Here is a 25,307-nt window from a genome sequence, read left to right as displayed (position 1 = left end):
TCACGCCTGCCAGACCTCGAGTGGCAGCCCCTGTAATGTTCCGCGAGAAGAAAGACGGCTCAAAACGTCTGGTCGTGGACTACCGAAATTTAAACGCTGTGTCGGTGGAGAACGTGTACCCCCTCCCCCTGATGAAGGACATGCTAGCCCACCTGGCGAAGGGGAAGATTTTCACAAAGTTGGACTTGAGGGAGGCATACTACAGGATCCGAATTAAGAAAGGCGACGAGTGGAAGACTGCATTCAACTGCCCGATGGGTTGTTTCCAGTTCAACGTTCTTCCTTTCGGCCTACAGGGGGCGCCCGCTGTTTTCATGCAGATGATAAATCAAGTGCTTCACGAACATCTATACAAGGGGGTTCTGGTCTACCTTGATGATATTCTCATCTACACGGAGAATAAAGACGAACATGTGAAACTGGTTCGCTCGGTGTTGCACAAGCTGAGGGCAGCCAAACTGTACGCCAAACTGTCCAAGTGTGAGTTCCATCAAGAAAACATCGACTATTTAGGATATCGTATCTCTCCCGAGGGCATTGAGATGGATCCAGAGAAAGTGCGAGCTGTATTGGAATGGGCCCCCCCCGAGAACTCGGAAGCAACTTCAAAGTTTTCTTGGGTTTGCCAACTTCTATCGGCAATTCATCCCGTCTTTTGCAAAAATAGCCATGCCCATCACCAACCTCCTGAAGACAAAGGGGGAAGTGAAACCAAAACCCAGCCAACCGTTGAACTGGTCCATGGAATGCCAAGCCGCATTCGAAAAGCTTAAAAGACTTTTCGCTGCAGAACCAGTATTGAAACACCCCGACATGGATGCCCCTTTCGTGATCCAAGCTGATGCAAGCGATGTGGCGGTGGGGGCGGTCTTACTTCAATTAAATGAGAAGGGGACACTACAGCCGTGTGCTTATACCTCCCGTAAATTGACTGACACTGAAAGGAGATGGGCCGTCTGGGAGAAGGAAGCGTTTGCAGTCCGTTGGGCTCTATTAGCCTGGAGACATTTTTTGGAAGGAGCGAAACATCCCTTTGAAGTATGGACGGACCACAAAAATCTGGAAGCTTTAAAGACTCCTCGAAAGCTATCTCCTAAGCAGGTTAGGTGGGCTCAGTTTTTCAAGCGTTTCAATTTCTTGTTGAAGTATATTCCAGGGGGAAAAATTTTTATGGCGGATGCTTTGTCTAGAATGCCTCAATACAACAGTATCCGAAAAGAAGTGGTAAGACCAATCGTGTCCACTACACAGTTGGCTGCTCTCGTAGTTACCAAAGCACAAAAAAGGGACCAGGAGAGAGATCTGTCCACTGACTTGATGGAACGATTTAAGGAGGCTTTGAAAACAGATGAGTGGTTTCTAGCAAATGCGAATAATTGCACCATTCGAGATGGTCTAGCCTGGATAGGTGCAAAATTGTATGTACCTCAAATCCTGAGAACCCAAGTTTTACAACAAACTCATGATTCTAAAGCGGCTGGTCATTTTGGGTTTGTGAAGACTCTACATTTGGTGAAACGACAGTTCTGGTGGCCTTCGCTGAAAAAGGACATTGAGACTTATGTGGCGAGCTGTCCAGTTTGTGCTTCAGCAAAAAGGCCTCCTGGCAAACCGCCAGGTTTGTTGCAGAATGTGGCCAGGCCAACTGCACCTTGGAAGGAAATTTCCATGGACTTTATAGTAGATCTACCCGAGAGTGTTGGACACACTGTCATTTGGGTAGTGACTGATTTGTTTTCCAAACAAGCCCATTTCATCCCTTGCTCCAAGATTCCTTCAGCGAAATCATTGGCCAGAATGTTCATTATACATGTCTACAGGTTGCACGGCGTTCCTGAGCGTGTAGTTTCTGATCGGGGGGTCCAATTTACCTCGAACTTTTGGAGGGAATTCTTGAAGTTGATAGGCTCCACCCAGAGCCTAAGCTCCGCCCATCACCCCCAAACTAATGGAGCCTGTGAGAGGACAAACGGGGTCTTAGAACAATACCTCAGATGTTATTTAAACTATCAGCAAGACAATTGGGTGGATTTACTGCCTTTTGCGGAGGTGGCGTATAATAACTCTGTACACAGTAGTACGGGGTTTACTCCTTTCAAAGTAGCCACGGGACAAGATTTTGTGCCCATACCTGAACTGCCTCGAGAAAAACCCAATGTCCAATCGTTGGGCGACTGGATATCTAAACTTCAACTAAATTGGCCGGTCGTTCGCAAAGCTCTGGACGAGGCACACCAATCTCATAAGAAGTTTGCTGACAGAAAGCGAGCCCCACAGATGTTGTATAAGGTGGGCGATAAAGTTTTCTTCTCAACCAAATATTTGCAGACTACCCAAAAATCGAAGAAGTTGGGTCCTAAGTATGTGGGACCTTTTCCCATTGAGAGGATTGTAAATCCGGTGACTGTTCAACTGACTTTACCAAAGACTCTTCGTCGTATTCATCCAGTTTTCCATGTCAGTTTGTTGAAACCAGAACATACCAGTACCTTGCGACCGACCCAGTCTGATCCACCCGTACCCCTGTTGATTGAGGGGGAACAACATTTTGAGATTAAAGAAATTCTAGATTCTAGGAAATGGAGGGGTCGTGTCCAATATCTTGTAGCGTGGAAACATTTTCCTCCTTCCTATGCTGAATGGGTTAATGAGAAAGACATTAGGGCCCCTGAATTGCTTAAGGACTTTTATGCCAAATATCCTGATAAACCATAGAAATGTATGCCAATGTTAATATATGATTGTTTTTTCTTACAGGGACTAATGTCCTTCTTCTAGGGGGTCCGAATGTCAGCCTCAAGAGATATTCATCCCTAACTATCAAGATATCTTCACCCCTAATTATTGCTTATTTGTTGCTATGCTCTTTACCTCTCTTTCGGCTGTCGTGAAACGGTGGGGGGGGGAATCTTGGAGGGGAAGAAGGCAGGAGGTGTTTTGCATTCCTTTGCTGGGTTAAGAAAGGGAGGGGGATTCTTTGTTTTAACTTTCCATTTCTTCACTAGCCTCTGTCCTTTTTTCTGCGCAACTGCGAACTTTTATCAAAATATGTCAAGGTCACTGACAGTAGCCTCATCATCACCTAGAGATGACCACATGATCCTATTCAGAAGTTTTAATTGGAAGAATCATTTGATCTCTGGAGGGGGGGAGCAATTCTATCCCTTTGTATATGCATTTTACCCGCCAATATTTCAGTTTCGGAATTGATTCTGTTGCTACCATTCAATTTCCAGTAAAAGAATAATTCTGCTCTACACCATGGAGTCTGAGTATTTCTTTCTTGGGATTTAGAAGGAGCACAGTCTGACAAATACTTATGTTCTTTTCTTTAATCAGAATAGTTAGCTTTACCATTTCAGCCAACTCCATTAACTTCTGCATCCATTCTTCCATGGTAAGTATCAAAGTTGCTTTCCATTTTTACGCATACAATAGTCTTGCTGCTGTCAACATATGTAGTAAAAAAAATCCAAGCTTTTTCTTCAGTTCTTTTTCCATGAGTACCAAAAGCAAAAGCTCATTTCTATCTTGATTTTCTATATTAGAATGTGAATGTGAATCATTTTGGCTTTATTACATGTCCACCATAGATGGTTAAAAAGTCCCTTCTTTATTTTTACACTTCCAACATTCACTTAACATACTTTTATACATCTTAGATAGCTTATCTGGTGTTAAATACCAATGATACATCATCTTATAAAAATTATTTTAAACTACCATATAATTTAGTGTAAATTTTAAACCCTTCGTCCACATATATTCCCGTTGTTCAAGCATTATAACCAAAATTCCTTGCCCACTGGATCATACAATGCTTTACATGTTCATTTTTTAAGTTCAGTTTCAATAACATTTTATAAATCTTATCAATAATATGTTCATCACTGCCACATATTGAAAGTTCCAATTCATTTTTAACCAAATCAAATCCATAGCAATTTTATCCAATTTAAACCTTTTCAATGCCAACTTTACTGTCTTGCACAACCACTTGTTTTTGATCTTGGTCAGTCACTAACTTCTTTTCTATACCTGTTTCTCCATGTGTGTCAAGGATTAGTTTATATCTGATTAAAAAGTCCTTACCTTTCTCTGTGGAATTCAGCCTAAATCTTTGCTCATGGAAGTTAAGTATCACTCCTTCTAGTCTATCCCAGCGAAATAAAGATTTTTCTCTGCTTCAAGATACCAGTAAGAAAAGCATAGGCTTTCGTTTTTCTCAAAATTCTAACAGGAATTTCCTTCAAAACGATATATGTATTATCCATTTTCAACCTATGCTTAAAATGACAATCCAGAACCTGACCCCTTGTTATTTTTTTACATGAACTAGAACATCCCTTGGTAGCTTTCTCAAGGCAGCAAATCTGGAGTTTATTCTATATGTCTTTATCCATATCCAAATCTAACTCTCCTTTTCTTTTATTAGTTAACTGAGCTTTTACCATCTTTGATCTGATATCTTCTCCTGGTTGTTCACATATTCCACGAAATCTTAATTGAAATTCTTTAATCTGAGCTTCCAAATTGGTAATCTCAATTAGCTCCGCCTTACACATAGCATTAGACTTTTCCAGCCCATGCTCCATAGAATCTACACTGGCTTTTAGCCATTTCATATCTCCTTTCAGATCTTTAATTTCTTCCAGAGCTCCCTTAAAAGTTCATCAATTTTGTTTCCCAGGTTTGACCCAAAATTTTGAGTCTGTTCTTGCAATTTTAATAAGTGGCTTTAAAAGTTCTTTATCATTAAAATGAATATTTTACCGAGATTACTTTTCCTCTTCCAAATGATCCCCATAAAATTGGATAAAAAATTCTTTGTGGATTTAAATAAAATGACTACGAAATTCGTTTGGGCAGGGAAAAGAGCAAGGATAAAATTGAGTGCATTACAGGATAACAGAAGCAGAGGTGGATTTGGACTCCCTGTCTGGGAAATATATTACAAAGCAGCAGGACTAATGTGGATGAAAGAATTGGCCAATTTAAGAAATAAAAGAATCTTAACTTTAGAAGAGCACGATTTGCAGGCAGGGTGGCATGCCTTCATGTGGAATCCAGGAAATAAGACTCAAACATATTTCCATAGACATGTAATTCGAGATTCATTAATGCAAATATGATGAGATATTAAAAACAAACATTATATAAAAATTCCTGGATGGGTATCCATCATGGAGGCACCCCAAAAACTTTAACCTTAGACTGTCTACTATTGACCTCACCCCTTTCCTAAGAGGTCTGAATAAGCATAAGCGCACCAATGTGCCTATCGTCCCTGTCTTGTTGTTTCTTTTATTTTTCTTATATGTATCCATAACTATGTTTTTACTTCTACCTATTATCTTGTAAGCAACTGACAAACCAAATAAAATAAAATAAAATAAAATACACCCCAATGCACTAGAAATTGGAAAAATGGCCAAATACCATGAAGTTTTAGACCCCCAAGGAATATTAAAAACAAATCAAGAACGTAGGGACCAAGGGTTGAATATAGATTGGTGGCCATACCTCCAGTTAAAAACAAGGTATAAAAAAGATGTGGAAGAATACGGAATAGAAGTAAAACCAAGTCAATTAGATAAACTGCTAGAGGGTACAGAAGAAAAAGTAGTTTAAAAAATGTATAACTATTTATTAGAGTTTGAAATGGAGGAGGAATTGGTGAAGGGCCCAATGACAGCATGGGCAAGAAATGTAGGACACAATATTAATTTGGAAGATTGGGAAAGAATTTGGGGGGAAAATTACAAAATAACAAAATTGACAGTATATAAAGAGAATCAATGTAAAATGTGTTATCGATGGTATCTGGCCCCTTTGAGATTAGCCAATATGTATCCCAATTTAAGTTCACTTTGCTGGAAATGCAAACAAACAAGAGGTACCTTCTTCCACGTATGGTGGCTTTGCCTGAAAAGTAAGAAATATTGGACAAAAATACAAACATGGATAAAAGAAATTACAACCTTTCAATTAGAACTTAAAGCTGAATTTTTTTTACTGGGAATAATAAAAGGTGAATACGCAAAAGAAATAAAATATTTAATTTTACATATAATTACTGCAGCAAGACTAGCGCTCGCACAGTGTTGGAAAGGAGATCTTATGCCAACACAGAGTTTAATAATCCAAAAAGTCTATGGTTGCACTGAAATGGACAAACTTACTCTAAAATTGAAAGAAAAGGAAGACTCTGGGAAAACTGTCTGGGAAAACTGGTACAAATGGATAAACAGAAACCAGCGAGTAAAGAAATAAGGATGGAATAGTATAGAGAATAAAGTATGAGTAATAATAAGATATATGAAATAAGTATTAGAATAATATTTGATATATAAGCACCGTCTAATTAATGTGTAATGCGTATAGTATTTTTCATTTTTAATGAAATGTTTTGTATTTTATATTTTGTATTTATCTTTTTTTTTAATAAACAAAAACTTTATTAATAAATAAAGTTTTTGTTTATTAAAAAAAAGAAAATACAAAAGAAGTGCTTGAAAATGGCAGAACTTTTCTTGGAACTAAAAATAGAACTAAGAAACATAAAAAATGTTAAATGAAAGAAATATATTACCTTACAATTATTAGAAATGGCAATTCTGGAGAAAGAAGAACAAGGAGTGTCAGAAGGGGAGGAGCTAATTAAAGAAGAAGAAGCCAGCTTCAACGAACAAAGGAAGCAATGACCATTAAAACGAAGGGAAAAAAGAATGGGAATCAAAACTTGGAGGGTTGAGGAAGCAACTAAAAAGGAAAATGTCTTCAAAGCCAAACAAAGAAAAAGGAAACAGCAGAAAAGGGAATTACAGAAGAAAGTCTTAAAGAGGGAGGGGCATAAAATTGGAATAAGAAAAGGAAGGAAAAAATGAAATAACAAATGATTTAGAAAGTAATTGAGGGGAATACCATGCAGAACCTTGCTTAATATACATATGCACACGTGACATATAGTAGTTAGGAGATTATTGTTGTTAAACTAGAATGTGATAATTATGTAGTGATTATATTATGATAAATTTTGATTACGGATTGAAGAGGAATAAATTGAGGGATGTATAAGATAAAAGGGTGGCACACTCTAATTGGTACTTAAAGGGGGAAATTTTGGGGAATTATTAGATTTAAGATGGAATTTATTGAATAATGAAATAAAAGTATGTGACAAAATTGCAAATGTGACAGATAAAATATAAAGGTATAATGAATTTTGAATTAAAAAAATAAGAATGTTAGACCATAGAATAATATTTGAGAACATTTATAGAAAAAGGAATTAAGATAAGATAGAAATTAAAAATGAATTTAATAAGTGTAAAAAAAATAAGAATAGAGAAAATTTGCTGGAAAATGGAAGTAATGATATGATATAGAATTGAATGTGAAAGATAAATATGTATTGTCATGTTTGTGTTGAAGTGTAAACCTGGAACCACGTTGTTCACTGAAAGAGATGTTTTTAAAATATAAAAATAATAAAAAAATTATTACAAAAAAATATGTTTCAACCTCTACCCTCAAAACGACACTATAAGGGCACTTCGCACCAGAACAACTAGACACAAGAACAGTTTTTTCCCAAATGCCATCACTCTGCTAAACAACTAACTCCCTCAACGCTGTCCAATTACTTAGCAAGTCCGCATTACTATTCTTCTTCTCATCATTCCTATTACCTATCTCTTCCCAATTATAACTATAACCATGTTGCTTGAATCTTTACAATTTATATTGTTTTGTTTCTTAGTATGATTTGATGCTTATTAGTAACCTATGACTATCACTAAGTATCTTATGATTCTTGATGAATGTATTTTATTTTTTTCTTATGTACACTGTACACTGAGAACACCAACACTGATATGCACCAAAAACAAATTCCTCGTGTGTCCAATCAAGAATTCTATTCTATTCTATTCTATTCTAGTATCATCTTCAGGACAATAAAGAAATGACAAAAAATTATTAGTAGCAATTAGAAAAGAAAAACAATTAATAAAGGCAAGTGTAAGAAATAAGTAAATTCAAAAATAAAATGGTATATAAGATGCTTAAAGGTTTCACAAATGAGGGTTGGACTAGATGACCTTGCAAGGTCCCTTCCAATTCTGTTAATCTGTTATCAAATGAAATATATTTCCCTGTATACACATGCTTTGCTTTTATACTTTTGTCATGCTCCATTGTTAAGCCTTTTGATATTTTTATCTTATGTATATGCCTTTTATATTATTATTATTATGTTCAGTGGGGTTTTTGGTTTTTTTGTTATAATCTCTCTGGGAAAATGGTAGTATATGATGAGCTTAGAAAGAGGCCCTGATGAGGGGATGCTACATTCCTTAACACTAAGGAAAGATGCCACGTGGGCAGCCAAATTAAGAGGTACAGAGGGGTACAGATGAGAACATAATGGAAGGAGACAATTCTACCTGGAGACATCCTAGAATTAGCTGCAATACCTGAGGGCAAATCCAATGAGTTTGAACTTGGGAGGGAATGAGTCTCAAAGAATGAGGGAACTTAGGTGACGAGATGAAACTGTATATAAAGTACGTTTTGAAATCTTAAGGTATGGTATTTGGCTTAAACCTCATGTTGAATTAAGCTAAGATCCTATCGCTCTTTGCAAACAGCTTTTTCACTTTTGTCTGCTTTGATTTAAGCTTACAAATAAAATCTCTGTGCTTTCACCGATCCAAGTTTTTGTTCTTTGGAGTCATTTCCAACAATTGGTGGAGAATGCGGGCATCTGCTCTCTTCTGATGCCCTGGACAGCAGAGTCGGGTGAGGATGGCATACCCTGTTGAGCTTCAACGGTTCACAGTTGGGTCAGCTGTTTGGGAATGCGGAACGAGACACAGATCCGTGTTTAAAATAGAGGTTGGTTGAAAACGGAAAGAGAAGGAAGGGGACCATGGTTTATGGGATTGCCAGAAACCACTGGGCAACTCTGCGTGCAGACCTAGGGATAAGTAGTTCTGGTCAAGTAAGAACACACTCATCACTAGGCAGTTTTGCGGGTTGGGTAGGACTGTGAGAATCTGAGACTTGTGTGAGAGGTGTATGGATGAGACGACCCTAGCAGTCCTTGGGCTGTGCTAAAGGTTGACCCTATAGAGGAGTGGTTAACCACCTAACCATGCCCTTGTGAAAGGATTGGCCGCATACCCACGTCCAAAAGGTGTTGTAATAAAAGTCTCTATAAATCTTCAGCAGCAGAATAATCAGAGAAGCCATAGAGATAGAAAAACGCCCACACAGCATGAATAAAAGAGATGACACCTCCCGCTTACCAGCCATTTGGAAACCCACCCTCATGAACAGACGAGTACCCAACTTGATGAATGACACCAGACCCACACCGAGGGCCACACAAGATACCACCACCACACTTCCACGTAAAAATCAGACTCACACCCACACAGAAGATGAGACACGACCACAGACCAGAAGCCGCACTGCAGCTGCATCACTACCCACTTCAAACCCATCTGAGCCATACATGAAGCGAACTGACCCCCACCATGAAGATGTGGCATGACCACGAACTCAAAGCCAAACAGCAAGATCCCAGCTCACCAGCTCAAATCCCCCAGCAGCTGGGACTAGCCTGAGCACGGCCAAGCCCCCACCTGAACAGAGCACGCCTCCAGCCAATCAGAACACGGCCAGCCCCCCAACCAATCAGAACACAGCCAAGCCTCCAACCAATGAGAACACACCCCACCCAATCGGAACGCAGCCAAGCCCCCACCCAGTCAAGTCACACCCCACTGGCAGTTAGAAGGAAGAAGCAGCTGAAAGCTCACATCACTCTGAGAAGCACAGAGCCGAAGAAGCAAGCCTGAAGATGATGAATGAGACTTCATCCCCCAGGAAGAGAAAGTGAGAACTTTGTTTTGGCTTGGACTGATTGATGACTTTGGGACTTTGGGACTGTTCTAACTTTTGAAGCATCTTGGTTGTTTTAAGAAGAAAGAGGAAAAAAAGAAAAGAAAAGATTTATAATGGCTTTATCTGTTGATGAACTGAGAAAAGAATATGGAAAAATAAAAAAAGAAGGCAAGGACGCTGTGAAAGAAGCTTTTCTCTTTTTAGAAATGGCGCTTGCTATCTATCAACCAACACAACAACAGATGGAGGCAGCAGCAGCAGCAGAAGAAGAAGAAGAAGAAGAAGAAGATGCCATCTTTAATGAATCTCAAAATTTAATTAAGAAAGAAAGGAGAAAGAGAGGAAGGAAAATGAAGGACTTAAGACTTAAAAAAACACCCAAGAAAGAGAAAAATAAGATGCAAAATCAATATAATGTTAGAAAACAAAAGAAAAAAGGAATACAACAGAGAAGGGAAGCTAACAAGGCAGAGGCTAGGAGAGGGGGGGGTAAGAAGGTCTGGTGGGAGAAGAAAGGAAGGGAAAAGGCGGAAAAAAGCCACAAAGCTTTGAAACAAGATGGGAAAAGAGGAATTTTTTTTAGGGACAAAGGGTAATGTATAATTTCTTTAAAAAAGACTCTGCAAGGTACATAAGATGGTACTGTAGCATTTGTATTAGAAATAGAAAATTAGAAGGTTATAAGAATTAATAAGAGATTAAAGCATTGAAATGTTTAGTAATGATTGATTTTAAAACCTAATAAAATATTAAAGGGAATGTTTAGAATATTGAGTTGTTGATGCTATTATAAACTTATTATTGTAGCATTTGTTTTTGGAAAAGATAATTGGAATGTTATAAGATTCAATATTTAGATTTATTATTTAAATATGTATTTAATCATTTTGGATTTATTATTTTTCTTTTTAAAAGTTAGTAGATAGAATGTACCAAGCAGAATCAGATTGGGTATTAGGTGTTATTTTAAATGTTAATTTAGGGGGATGATAGAAAGGCATCATACTCTGATTAGTGATTTCAGGAGAAATTCTTTTTTCTTTTTACTATAGGGAATGAGACAAATGGATAATAAAGAATGGACAAAAGATACAAATATAATGACTTAAATTAAAATGAATTAAATAAGATAGAATCAAGAAGAGTGAAATGTGTGGAGAAGCTAATATAGAAGATATAGAATGGTAAATAAAATAGGTAATGGCATGTAAGATGAGCATGAACTTAATTGAAGTCCATATAGAGAGAGGTATCTGGGGCCAAGTTACTTTCCTAAAAGATGTCTTATATTTTTGTGTTTTGTGTGTTTATGTATGTGGGAGAATTAATAAAACCTTGCAGGAATGTAGGATGAGAATAATGGTAACCAAGTCAGAGAGAAATAGATGATAATTATAAATTGGATAAATATGGAGAAAAATAATAATAATAATGAAATTGAATAAGAGTAAAGAGAAATAAGGAGAAATTTGATAAGAGATATTTGTATGTTCATATGGAAATGGTCTAAAATAGAATTATGTTGTATAAAATAATGTTTTATTTGACTTGTAAAATTTATAATGGAAAGAGGTTTATGTATTTAATGGTTAATGATGGTTTGTTTGTCTTTAAAATTAATAAAATTTGTTTAAAAAAAAAAAGAATTAATAAAACTTGTTTAAAAAAATTTAAGTTGGCCCCGATTAGGAACAAATGATTATTTTGCCTGCAGTAATTTGTATGAATACGTAAAGAATAAAGAGTGTAAGTCACTAGAAAATGAAATAGATTATGCTCTAATTTGGAACCCAGATAAATGGCCCCGAGAGGAGGGGTCTTATAAAGCCAAATTATTTATGGTAAATGAGGAGGAGGAGGAGGAGGAGGAGGACATGGGAAGTAGGAGGTATTTATATCCTTATATCCCAAACAAAGACCAAATTTGGTTAGACCAAATTGGGATAACAACAATCAAGCCCACAGAACTAATATGGAAGATTTAAGAAATATAATTGTTAGGGGAATAAAAGAGGCAGTATCAAAAGCACAGAATATGAGCAAAGCTATGGATTTAGAACAAGAAAAAGAGGCATCCCCAGCAGCTTTCTTGCAAAGGCTTAAGGATATGATGAGGAAATACTCTGGCATGGACCCTGATGAGGCCACAAATACCCAACTGGTCTGAGTTCAGTTTGTAACAAAGGCATGGCCAGATATTTCAAAGAAATTACAAAAAAATAGATGGGTGGGCGGGGAAATCGATGGACAAACTTCTTAAAGAGGCTCAAAAGATTTATGTCCAGCGAGATAATGAGAAAACTAAACACAAGGGTAGAATGATGGTGGCAACAGTCAGAGAGGTAATAAAATAAGAAAGATCTCCAAAAACCCCAGCCCAGGAAAGGTTAGGACAAGGAAGAAATGAAGGAATGAGAGGGTAGATCCAGGGAGTTAAAAGGGGAAGAGGACCTGGTGGTACGGGCAGGGAGGACAGAGTGAGGAGATGTTTTGGGTGTGGCCAGCCTGGACATTTCAGGAAAGGAGCTGTGTTCCTGGGGTGGATAAAATCCTCTCTGAAGGTGCAAAGGGCCTAGAGCAGTGGTTCCCAACCTTTTTTTCGCCCCGCACCCCTAAAGAAATTTCACTCAAACCTCGCACCCCCTGACGGCCACTAAATAACGATACTTAACTCTAAAATGAAAACAAAGTTAATCCATTGCATAATAAATAAAAATGCCAACATATAGCCAATATCCTATTATTTACCTGGACTTTTCTCGCACCTCCTGGAATATCGTCTCGCACCCCCAGGGGGTGCGAGCACCCCAGGTTGGGAACCCCTGGCCTAGAGGTTGGGAAGAGAAAAGGGAGTGAGCCCTTTCTAAAGGCCAAAGGATTTGCTGGAATCTTTCAGCCAACCCCTGCCTGATGGCAATAGAGACAACATCCTGAATCTCCCTAGGCCTGTTGCTAATGGATTGACATGACATGGATAAGCAAAAACCTAGTACGAACAGAAATATCATCAAATATGTGGGCAGATCACAACCCCATTATAGTAATATGGAAAGGTCAATCAAAAAAAAGAGGAAGGTGGATGTTGAACCCACAGACTCTGAGAGATAAAGAATATATAGCAAAACTAAAAAAAGAATTAGAAATGTTTTTTGATGTAAATAAAAAAGAACACACCTCTTTATAGAATCAGTGGGATACAACGAAAGCGTATCTAGGAGGAATAACAATTGCATATAATGCTAGAAAGAGAAAAGAAAGAGAAAAAGAAAGCAACGAGTTACAGAATGATATTAGAAAATTGGAAAGACAAGCACAATTAGCACCAGAAAATGAGCAAATTATAAATGAATGGAAATTAGCCAAACATAAATTGGATATACAGTATTAGAACAGGAAAGAAATTTAAGCGCATTGAAATTAGTAAAGCAAAATTATTTCAAAAATGCAAATAAGCTGGGAAGATAGCTTGCATATAGGTTAAGAAAGGAAAAGGAGAAGAGATGGATACAGCAATTGCAAGATAAGGAGGGAAAGATACAAAACAATATGAAAAAGGAAATAGTATTGCAGTATTTTCGTGAACTCTATAAACAAGAAAATATGAGTAAAGAGAGAATTAAACAGTATTTAGAGGAAGAAAATATTCCAATACTATCAGAAGAAGAAAGGGAAAGATTAAATGAAGAGATTATCATAGAGGAAATAAAATAAGCAATTAGTAAACAAAACAACAACAAAATTCCCAGAACAGATGGTTTACCTGCAGAGTTATACAAAAATTTAGGCGAAATTCTTGACCCAATTCTTTTAGAAAACTACAATGAAATGCTTAAAGGGGCAGAGCTACCAAGGTCATGGAGAGAAGTGTACATCATATTAATACCGAAGGAGGGTGCAGATATCACCCACATAAACAACTATAGACCAATTTCTTTGTTGAACGCTAACTACAAAATATTTATGAATTTAATGGCTGAGAGACTAAAAAAAATACTAAGTAGATATATACATACTGATCAAAACGGTTTTCTTCCAATAAGACAACTTAAAAACAATACAAGAACAGTACTAGATATCCTGGAATATTATGAGGCTCATCCAGAAAAACAGGGTACACTAGTTTTTCTGGATGCTCAAAAGGACTTTGACAAGGTAAATTGGGAATTTATGAGGCAACAAGTAAAGGAAATGAAATTCAGACATAATTTTGAAAAAATGTTAGAATCAATATATTCAAGCCAAGAAGCCCGGGTTATAATTAATGGAGAAATTACTAATTCATTTGAAACAGAAAAGGGAGTCAGGCAGGGATGTCCACTTTCACCTCTGCTCTTTATCACGACTTTGGAAACTTTGTTGAGAAAAAGTAGACAGAATATGGAGATAAAAGGATTAAGAATTAAAAATGAAGAATACAAGGCCCAAGCATTTGCAGACGACCTTGTGTTCTTCATAGAAGAACCAATAAAATCAAGACCAAAATTAATTAAAGAGATAGAGAGATATGGAGATGTGGCAGGGTTAACAATTAATAAGGATAAAACTAAAATGATAACAAAAAATAAATAAATTAGAAGAGGTAATGGGCTTGCAAATTGTAAAAAATTAAATATTTAGGAATTTGACTCATGGCAAGATGTTTAACAGTAAAACAAGATAATTACGTAAAATTGGTATGAGAAATAAAAAAAGATTTAGAAAAATGGGGGAAATTGCAACTATCAATGCTAGGAAGAATAGCGACTATTAAGATGAACATCTTGCCAAGAATATTATTCCTCTTTCAAAATATTCCAATTAAATTAGATAAAAAAAATTTTTTAAATGAATTAAATAAAATTACTACGAAATTTTTTTGGTCAGGGAAAAAAACCTAGAATAAAATTAAGCTCCTTACAAGATAATAGATGCAGAGATGGATTTGGGCTCCCTGTCTGGGAACTATATTATAAAGCGGCAATTTTAACATGGATTAAGGATTGGGCCAATTTGAGAAACAAAAGAGTTTTAACTCTAGAAGGGCTTGATTTGGAAGCAGGGTGGCATGCCTTCATGTGGAACCCGGGAAATAAAAGTTACACACACTTTAATAGGCATATAATTAGATGTTCATTATTAAAGATGTGGAAAGAAATTAAACACAAACATTATATGAAGATCCCAGGATGGGTTTCCATCATGGAGGCATTGATCCACCCCAACGAACTAGAAACTGGAAGAAATATTACGTATTATGATGTACTAAATTCCCAAGGAAGTTTAATGACGAATCAAGAAATTAGAGAACAAGGGATGAAAATAGAGTGGTGGCCATATTTACAACTCAAGGCAGATATAAAAAAGACATGGAAGAGTTTGGGATTGAGATAAAACTGAATCAATTAGATAAAATATTCGAGGGAATAGATGAAAAATTAAACCCAAAAATGTATAACTACCTGTTAGAATATGAAATGGCGGAAGAAATAGTTAAAGGCCCAATGATCGCATGGGCAAGGAATGTAGGGCACAATATTAATTTGGAAGATTGGGAAAAAAATTGGAATCAAAATTACAAAATAACAAAATTGGCAATCTATAAAAAAAATCAATATAAAATGTGTAACCGGTGGTATCTGTCACCCTCAAGGTTAGCTAACATTTATCTAAACATAAGTCCGATGTGTTGGAAATGTAAGCAAACGAGGGGCACCTTCTTCCACACTTGGTGGCTCTGCCCAAAAAGTAAAAAATATTGGGAAAAAATTAGACTGTGGATAAAAGTAATTACAAGTATTCAATTAGAATTCAAACCTGAAATATTTTTGTTGGGAATGTCAAAATGGGACTATGCAAATGAAATGAAGTATTTAATTCTCCATATAATCACAGCAGCAAGAATTGCATTGGCACAATGTTGGAAGGGCAAACAAATACCAACAAATAATTTGATTACTCAGAAAATACTTGACTGTGCTGAAATGGACCTACTTACACAAAAACGTAGGAATAAGGAAGACTCAAGATATATTACAGCTTGGGATAAATGGTATAAGTGGATTAAAGAGAAAAAAACAGGAAATTAAAAGATATGTTTTTGATGAATGGAGTAGTTAAATTAAGAATGTTTACTAAATAAGAAATGAATAATAGTAGTAAAATTATTACCAAGAAAAAAGCACACCGTCTTAGTTAATTAGAAGCATAGGTTTTATATGTTTTATATGTTTATTTATTATGTATTTGTATATATAGATTTTGTCTACAACGTAAGGTTGTATTTAATGTATTGTACATAGTGTTTTTCTTTTTTAATCTCTAATAAAGTTTTCTTTTAAAATTAAAAAAAAAGAAAAGAAATTTCTGCTCCTGTTGCGTGGGAGATTGGTTGGGGCTGTGGAAACTGGAAGGGAGCTTGTTGCTTCTGGAATACTTACAGTAGTATATTTTTCTCTTTCTTTCTCCCTCCCTCTCTGTTTCTCATCTCTCTTCTCCGTGGCAAGAGCAGAGATACCACTGGTAACATATTTTATATTTATGAGGAGGCGCCATTTGTGAAGTGCGCTAAGTTTAAAGGTGCTGCACAGCGCGTTCCACTCCCCCCATATTTCCCTTGCTATGAGCAGGCTTGCGCTGCGCGGCACCTTTAAACTTCACACATTTTACAAATGAGGTGATTCCAGCACCATTGTCACATTTGTGAAGCGTGGCTCCCCATGTATTTCCCTCACAAGCAGCCCCACGCTGCGCGGCACCTTTAAACTGCGCAATTTACAAATGAGAAGAGGATTCCAGCGCCATTGCCACATTTGTGAAGCACGCCTCACCCCCATATTTTCCTCGCTGCAAGCAGCCTTGCGCTGCGCAGCACCTTTAAACTTTGCACATTTTACAAATGAGAAGGGGATTCCAGCACCATTGTCACATTTGTGAAGCGCAGCTCCCCCCCATATTTCCCTCGCTGCAAACAGCCTTCCCAGCCTCGCTTCCCAGCCTCACTTCCCCAAGCAAGACAGCAGTGGCAATGGTGGCAATGGTGCCCAAGGAACACAATGGCAGCGATTCTGGTGGCATCGGGGCTTCCAGGACCAGCTCCCCACCCCACCATCCATCAGCTGTTTGTGTGGGCAAGGAGAGGCGGGGCCAGCCAAGGGAGTGATTTGCCAGTTCTCCGAACTGTGCAGAATCATAACATCCAGTTCTATAGAACCGGACAGAACCGGTAGAATCCCACCCCTGGTTATATCTCTGGAGAAGCGGCTGTTAATATATAAACATAAGCCTCCTCCCTTCTTTTTACCAGATGATTCTGCAATTCTGTCTGCTTTCTATATCTGAAATCCTGGGATATGCAGGCTACTATCATCAATTCAGCCAAATTTCAGTGAAGCCGAGACCTGCTGAGTTGTAAAAATCAGAATTGCATCTATTTAAAAGAAGTATTTTATCCATCTTATTAGCAAGTGAACGTAAATTATGATATTAATGTGACTTTTTATCAAACTGCTTAAATGTGCAACTGTTAATTCAAGATGGAGGTTCATTAGTACTAACAGTGCCTCAGGTTTCCCTACTTTCAAACGTATTTAGTAAGTTAATTATAAAAACTAAGTTATCAAAATTAAGGACCTTCAATGGAACCTAAACAGAAGCTAGATGTTACTATTAAATCAGCAAATGTCACTTTTTATAATTAAATGGTTTTACAGTCCTTGTAATGATCAGCTACTGGAGATTTTCCTTCTAAAATGAATGGGAGCATGGCTGTTATGTTGTGAAATTCTCAAGCACCTTAATGGACTGGAACAGAAAAAACATGCAGGATTACCAACGCTTTAAGGAAATTACTTTTCATTTTATAGGAATTTCCTTGCCAATTTAATCACAGTAATTGAGATATTGTTTTTAATGGATTTTGAGGAAATACAATTAGAGGGGTGAAAAAATCTTGAACCAATTTAGTTTATTTTAGGCTCTTACACAACAATAATACAATCCTAAAAGAGTTGTATACATCTGGAATAATAAGTGACCAAATGGCTTTACCTGCAATAGTGTATGAACTGCATGTGCAACTGGAAAAATGCCTTCTGTAATTGATAAGCAACTTGAAAATCCAATGAAGTATCCAATTTTGAAAGAATCCATAATTAAAGTAATGATTGCAAATAAAGTAATTCCACCTGGAACAAATGTTAAACAAAAGAATTATACTAAAAGTAAGAACTTTAACATAGCTCAATTGGTAGCCTTTTTCAACTTCATTCACAGAAGCTATTCCAGATCTAACAGGCTAGCAGCAATATTTCCAATTGTGGGTTGTATATGTAAAAGAATAGAATTAGAAAATAATACCGGTAGTTCTTTATTGGCCAAGTATGATTGAACACACAAGAATAAAGAATATTCTATGTCCCCCATTTCTATTCACTTGACATAAAATTTGTGCACCAGGTTATCAGGCTGTATAGATCAATTTAACTTCTCCCTACCGTTCTATACTCCAATTCCTTCAAAACATGTAATGTTGCCAAGATGTGTTGCAGCATTCCAAATCTGGCAGGTGAGAGGTAGATGAATTATTTTTGCTATTTGGTAAGCTGTAACTTATCATACGGACAAAATCTTTCATTTTTTTCTGTATTGATTCAATTTATAGTCTACATTTCTAATTATATTGCACTCAAAATAACTAAAATTAAGCACAAAAAACCCAGCAAATTACACAAAAACAGATAGTAATTTGCAGTAATGTTATTTTTCATCCTTCCCCCCAAAAAATGGAACACTAAAATTAACAAGAAATATTCTCAAGAACAGGAAACGTTCTGCTGCATGATTTCCCTTTCTCCACACAGTAGAGATCAAGATATGCAAGAAAAGTGGCTTTTCTTGCGTATCAAAAGGGTCTATCATTAGACCCTTAGACACTAGTATCAAAAGGATCTACCATTAAACAATGGTGGGGTGGTGTTGCCTGGAATTGTCCTCTTCTCCTATGCCCAAGATATTAACTCCCCTCAGTTATTTTGAGGTTATGTACGACAGATCATGTTAAGACCTTCTGCACATGCACAACTACTGAGAAACAGATCAAGTTCAGAAGACATGAATTCGATTTGGTGATTACCATTTGGTGGAAAGATGTTTGCAAACAGACAGAAAATGATGTTGAATTAATACATTAGCATATATTTCTAGCAACTGTAGAAAATATATGAAGAAAACAATTATTTAATAGCTTCCCTGTGGATACATCAAAACTGTTATCTGTTATATACATGGCCTTAAAAAGTGAGATAAGCTTCCTAATTTTCATATACCAGGCATTTCCAGCAACTTAACATTTCTTATACTTAACTTAACATTTCTTAAGAGACGGGGGGGGGGGGTGTATGTGTAAAAAGACTAGGATTACAAAAGAGATTCTGCAAAAGTACATAAGATTGTATTCTTATATCTTTACTTGAAACAATGTTAGAAAATTGGATCTTTATATGATTTAACAAAATACCAAAAATGCATAAATGATAAAGTTTAATATACTATGGATTATTGTTTCAATTATATTATAAATTTATTATTTTTCTATCTTAAAATGTAGTAGGTAGTTTTAGAACGTGCTAAGCAGAATCAGAATGAGAATTATATATTACTTTAAGTGTTAAATTTAGGGGAAAGATATAAAGGCGTCATACTTCAATTAGTGATTACAGGAGAAATATTGTGTTAATAGGAAAAGAAAAATAGATGATTACAGAACGGACAAAAGATATCAGTATAATGATTTAAATCGAGATGAAATAAATAAAATCAAATTAAGAGGGTGAAAAGAGGGGAGAAGCCATATAGAAAATATAGAATGGTAAATAAGATATGAAATGGTATATAAAGTGAGCATGAACTTGATTTATGTCTGTACCAAAAGATGTAACCCGGGACTAGGCCACTTTCCAAAAAGAAGTTTTATATTTTTATGTTTTGTGTTTTGTTTGTGTATGTTTGTTTATTGAAAATTAATAAAATTCATTAAAAAAAAACATTTCTTATACTAAAATAATAGCAAAAAAGCTTCCTGCTGTGAAACTTATCTTCCATGCCCCCCAAAAAAAGCTACCAGCTTCTTAGGGATAATGGACAATTTTGAGCAAGGGCATGAGGGAAAGGATTAACACCCTCACTTTCATGATGTTTCCATTATTCATTGACGTAATAGATCTTATATCTTTCTTTCTTTCGTAAAAAAAAACATTTTTGTTTCATCATCCCATTTCCACTCCAGAAGTAGTTGGAATGCCGCCTTCTGCTAAATTTTGCAATAGGGTTTCTAACTTACCTTTAGGAGGATATTTATCACAATAAGTGAAGTGCTTGGAGTCAATAATGCAAAGATATGTTATTGGTGACTTTACAGGCTACCCTAAAATACTTGCTCCAAAATATTATCTTTCTGGTTCTCATGAAGGAAGATAACAGAAAAATGTGTACAGTATGTATATAATGGAGTCAATGGCCCTTTCTTTGGGTAGAGAGTGAAACTTTTTTACACATCACATTTGTGCGGAGCTATCACTATTCTGAGACTCTCCATCTTGAGCTTTACCAAACATTTAACTTCTTCCAAAATATCCATTGAAGTAAACAAAAAAATCTATGGATTTTGCATTGTTTCTATAACCATTTTCTTATAAAATTTGAAATCATGAAGCATAATCTCAGATGAATTGCTGAAATAGGGATGCATATGCTGAAGCATCAACAACATATAATTCCCCAAAATCTTCAGGAAAAGGTAGCCCCTTACTTGGTAGTCCCTTACCCCAATGAAATCAGGGCCTTTTTTTTTTTTGGATTAGAATCCAGGGCAGCAACTCTATGCAAACCTATTGTGAACAAACTACCGTAATCCCTTAAACAAAGTATTAAGTAAAATCTCAGTTTTATATTCTGTCTGGGAAGAGAGGTTGATTAATCAAAAGGGATTAAAGGAAAGTAAATAAATGTCTCATAAAATGATTTGTTCATTATTGCATGGGATGTCCACATTTCTTTGTTGTGTATAAAATAACCCTAATGGGAGTTGTTAAACTGAGATTTTATTGAATTTGCTTAAAAAATAAACCAAGTTTAAATCAGTATATTTGTTAGACTCATCTAGTCAAAACAAATATACATAGGTGACACAGCCAATGATTTTTTTTTCTAGCGTCGCCCTTAGGGGTCATATAGTATATCTACTTGGGGCAGGGTTCTCAAAGAGCGGGATTTTCATACAGTACTCTATTGGATTCTGTGAGAGATTAAGTGGGGAAATTTCACTCAAACGCAGCCACGTTGGTACCGAATAACTACATAATTTTAACATGGCCTCCAAAATTTGAGCACCTTGTTCTACCACCTCTATAGGATGCCCACCAATTTAGATCCCTAACAAGGAGAAGGCCAGCATTTCGTGTGGGATCCCATTTCACCAGCATGCCACAGTTTTTATACTCAAGTTGTTCTTCCTGACATCAAGAGCAGAGAGTTCAGACGCTCCATTCCAAACGTTACCGGCGAGGATCCTCCACCCTCAAAATGGCGCGTTTCACTGCCTACAACACGGAGGACATTTGCGCGCCTTTCTGGGCAGCAGCAAAGGTGAGGAGACCTCCGCTGCTGCTCCCTCCAGGGCCTGTTCCTAACTTCCCAAGGGTAGCCTGGCCAAGCAGCTGCCCGCGTTTTCCCAGCCGGAGGCACCCTCTCTCCGGGCGCGCCCTCGCCCCGCCGCACTCACATTTGAGCCAGCGGGCCCCGGCCTGGGTGTCCTTGTCCTGGATGAGCCTCTTGTGCGCACAGCGGCGGCAGAGGTACCAAACCATCCAGAGGAGCTGTAGCGCCATGAGGGAGAGCAGGTAGGCCAGGACGGCGCTCTTGGCCACCCCGACGGCGTGCACCGCCCAGGCGAACATCAACAGCAGTCCGGCCAGCAGGAGATGCAGCCCGTACTGGCTGCTCAGTGTCTCGGCGCTTTTTTGCGGACAACTTCGTCCGCCCCTGGCCAGCAGAGGCCATCGGCGGCTTTCAGCCCGTCTGAGCCGCTGGATCGGCGGAAACCGGGGTTCCTCGGCTGGTCTCTTCACTTCACAGCCACCCGCCGTGGAGTTGGTCTGGGCGCGGGTTTGGGGGCCCGTCGAGGCGGACTCGAAGGGACTTCTTTGGAGACCCATGGGCGAGAAACGCTTTTGCCTGGAGATGCCCACTGTTGGAGGAGGGTGCGGGCCGGCTCAGCATGGAAGCATCTCCGGAGCGGAGAGCAGAGGCAGGCAGGTGCACCTGTCGATGTTCCCAATTGCTTGTTCGATGTTCCCAATCGCTTCGCCAATTGCTGTCCCAGGGAAGCCGCCCTCCGCTCTTTGGGCTGTTAGAGGCGGATAGTGCGCGGGAAAGGGCGCTCAGTTCCGGCTCTGCAGCAAGACCTCCCCGTCGCGGCAGCCTTCCTGCTCTACTCCTCCAGGGCTTCCTTTCCCAATACGGTCTCTGCGTAGTATTTATGGGATGGAGAAGCCGCAGAGCCATGGAGCGGGCGGGACGCAGAAAGCATCGGGTTTCAGTCACCGTAGACTCTGGGCTGCGACCCCTTTTCCTCGGTTCAAACTGCGCCTGAAGGGACACTGCTCTCCACGTCGGTTGGCGAAGGCGGCGCTCCGGGGAATCTGAGCAGCTAGATCACTGAAGGAGAGAGGGAACGCTGGACCGGATAGGGCGCTCCTGGAAAGAGGGCCGCAGCCGGTGCCTTCTAGCAGGGCAGCGCCCAACAGACGAGTGTTTCTGGAAGGATCTCGGAAGGTGAGGAGCCGGTGGTAGGGACCCAGGCTATCTTCAGTTTACAGTACTAAATACGAGTTCAATTAAACATCAAGTACAACATGGATATTTCTAACTGAAGTACTTCTCAAATTCAAGAAAATAAGGAACACAGAGAACAGCTTCACGTGACAAATACACTTAGGCTGGAGAAACCAAAGGTCCAAAGAGAGATTAGGTGAAACCTGGCTCAAAAACAATAACTGTGAGTCCTTGGTGGACGATCCCTTATATATGAACCAGCAGTGTGCGGCAGCAGCTTAAAAAGCTAATACATGGATATATAAACAGAGGCGTAGAAAGATCTATTTTATAAAGTCTTAGTAAGACCACACCTGGAACACTGCATCCAGTTTTAGTCATCACATTACAAAAAAACAGGTTGAGACTTTGGAAATAGTGCAGAGAAGAGGAAAGCAACTAAGATGTTTGGAGACGAAAAGATGAACTGTTGCAGGATTTGGGTTTGGCTAGTGTAGAGAAAACAGCAAAGGACTGGTCCATGGTGCCTCTGCCAGCAAAAACAGAGAGTAGAACCCTCTTTAACATTTTCATCCATGGAATCCTTCCCAAGCTCGCTCTAAGTTTGTTGAAATCTGGCTGTTTAAAGTATAAGACGCTACTTTGATTTTGTTCTATTGCTTGTGTCTGCATTATATGGAATTACAATATAACATGGTCACTTTCCCCCAAAGTTCCTGCAACTTCACACACACCCACCCTATCATTTCATCTTTGTTTGTAAAGATTAAGTTCAATACAGGTTTTCCTCGTTCTCTCTACCTTTTGAATGACAAAGTTTTCAGCCAGGATCCTAATGAGCCTATTTGACCTCCCACTTCATTCAGAATTTATTTCCCAGTTGACGTCAGGGTAGTTTAAATCCCCCAGTATTACTATGGTATGTTTCCTACATATATGTAGTGGTGGTGCAATGGTTAGAATGCAGACCTAACTCACTGTTAGGAGTTCGATTCTGAGCAGCTCAAGGTTGACTCAGCCATCCGTCTTTCCAAGGTCAGTAAAACGAGGATTCAGATTGTTGGGGGCAATATGCTGACTTTGTAAACCACTTAGAGAGGGCTGTAAAGTGGTATATAAGTCTAAGTGCTATTTGTTCTATTAGTTAACTGCTTAGCAAAAAGTTAATCTTTTTTTTTTTTTGCTTGTGTGGCCTGTAATATACGCCTATGGCAATGTCATTCTTTTTTCCTTTTATTTTAACCCATATGCATTCAAGGAGGCTTTCATCCTTGGTTTTATGCATTTCTGTACAGGTGTAGTGATTTCTTACATATAATGCAAATTCACCTCCTCTTTTGTTAGGTTTGTTTCTTTTGAACAGTTTATATCCTTCCAGCAGTAGATTCTAACTGAGTTTCATCCCACCAGGTTTTGATAATGGAAACTAGTTATCATACTTGCCTTCCTATAATAGTACCTCAAGGTTATTCCCCCAAACCTAATACATCTGAGTCCTTTATAGCACCATGGGTATGCTTCCTACATCTCCTGGTTTATAATCAAGTTTTCCCATCACTCCATAGCTCCTTGTTTGATTATCTTGGGGTCTTTGCTTGGGATTAGGTCCTAAGGATCCCAAAGATTGGTCACACTTCCCCCTTAATTTTAGATTAAAGCCCTTTGGATAAGCTGAGCCAATCATTTTCCAAAAACATTCTTCCCAGTTCTTGTGAGGTGCAGCCCATCTCTTGCCAGAAGCCCTTCATGTTGGTAGTGCAAACTGTGATCTGGGAATCCAAAGTTCCTTTGACAGCACCATCTCTTAAGTCAGTAGTTTATTTATATAATCCTTTGTTCCCTGGTTGGATGTTGACCTTGTGTTGGAAGTACAGATTAAAAACACCACCTGTGCTCAATGGGGTGGACCTGCGGGGCTGGTACCTAGAACGCGGCAGTGCTGGCACATTTGAAAAGTAGAGCAAAGGCAGAGGTTGGTAATTTTTGCTGCAAAGAATCACAAAAGCTTCTGAGCTATGCACAAGAAGGGACACGCGTGTCAATGCAATTCAGCAACATAAAATAAAAAAATACAAATAAAACAAATAAACAAGAATCGGCAAAGCATCTCTGATTAGATTTTATTCACTACTAGAATTTAATCAGAGATGCTTTGCCGATTCTAGTCCAATGACCTGCACCAGCAGGGTTGGGAGTGTGTGTATATGTGTGTGCATGGCTGTCAAAACTCCAAAAACAGGTCAAGTAGTTCTGGGGAGGCCAGTCATAAGTTAGAACACTTGCTTAGCAACTGGCCATTAAGTGAGGACCACTTGTATTTGGTTTGCCAGTCACCAAACCATGCCCACCCAGTCATGTGACCAAGAAGCCATGCCCACGTTACCAGCAAACCACGCTCAAATTAGGCTATGCCCACATAAATTTGAATTCTGCCCCTGGGTGGGGGGCATTGAGGATGAGTTTGTAGCACCAAGGGGGTGGTGGACTGAAAAAGTTTGGGAACCGCTGGTATAAAGCATTGTGAAACAGTATATAAACCTAAGTGTTATTGCTATTATTACACCAAACTGACCATGTGCAACTAAAAC

The 25,307-nt window shown here is 38.2% G+C and overlaps 2 protein-coding genes across 2 annotated transcripts in view; both read right to left on the bottom strand.

Moving 5' to 3' along the window:
- The window catches only part of OTOP1 (otopetrin 1), a 101,491-nt gene extending 78,666 nt beyond the window's left edge, over window positions 1-22,825 (bottom strand). Inside the window, exons 1-2 of the mRNA XM_026675849.2 lie at window positions 21,668-22,825; window positions 17,938-18,074 (exon numbers count right to left, since the gene is read on the bottom strand). Of these exons, the coding sequence (XP_026531634.2) occupies window positions 17,938-18,074; window positions 21,668-22,100 (570 nt within the window). The 5' untranslated portion in view covers window positions 22,101-22,825. The remainder of the gene's footprint in view (window positions 1-17,937; window positions 18,075-21,667) is intronic.
- Window positions 1-25,307, bottom strand: part of CC2D2A (coiled-coil and C2 domain containing 2A) — a 1,114,036-nt gene that overhangs the window by 1,062,674 nt on the left and 26,055 nt on the right. The window lies entirely within an intron of this gene.

Source organism: Notechis scutatus, chromosome 4, assembly GCF_049901735.1.
Source record: "Notechis scutatus isolate UNSWTSFEM ecotype Mainland chromosome 4, rNotScu1.2, whole genome shotgun sequence".
Taxonomy (NCBI): Eukaryota; Metazoa; Chordata; class Lepidosauria; order Squamata; family Elapidae; genus Notechis; species Notechis scutatus.
The sequence above is the reverse complement of the archived record's forward strand: the minus strand, read 5'-3'. Positions and strand labels throughout refer to the sequence as shown.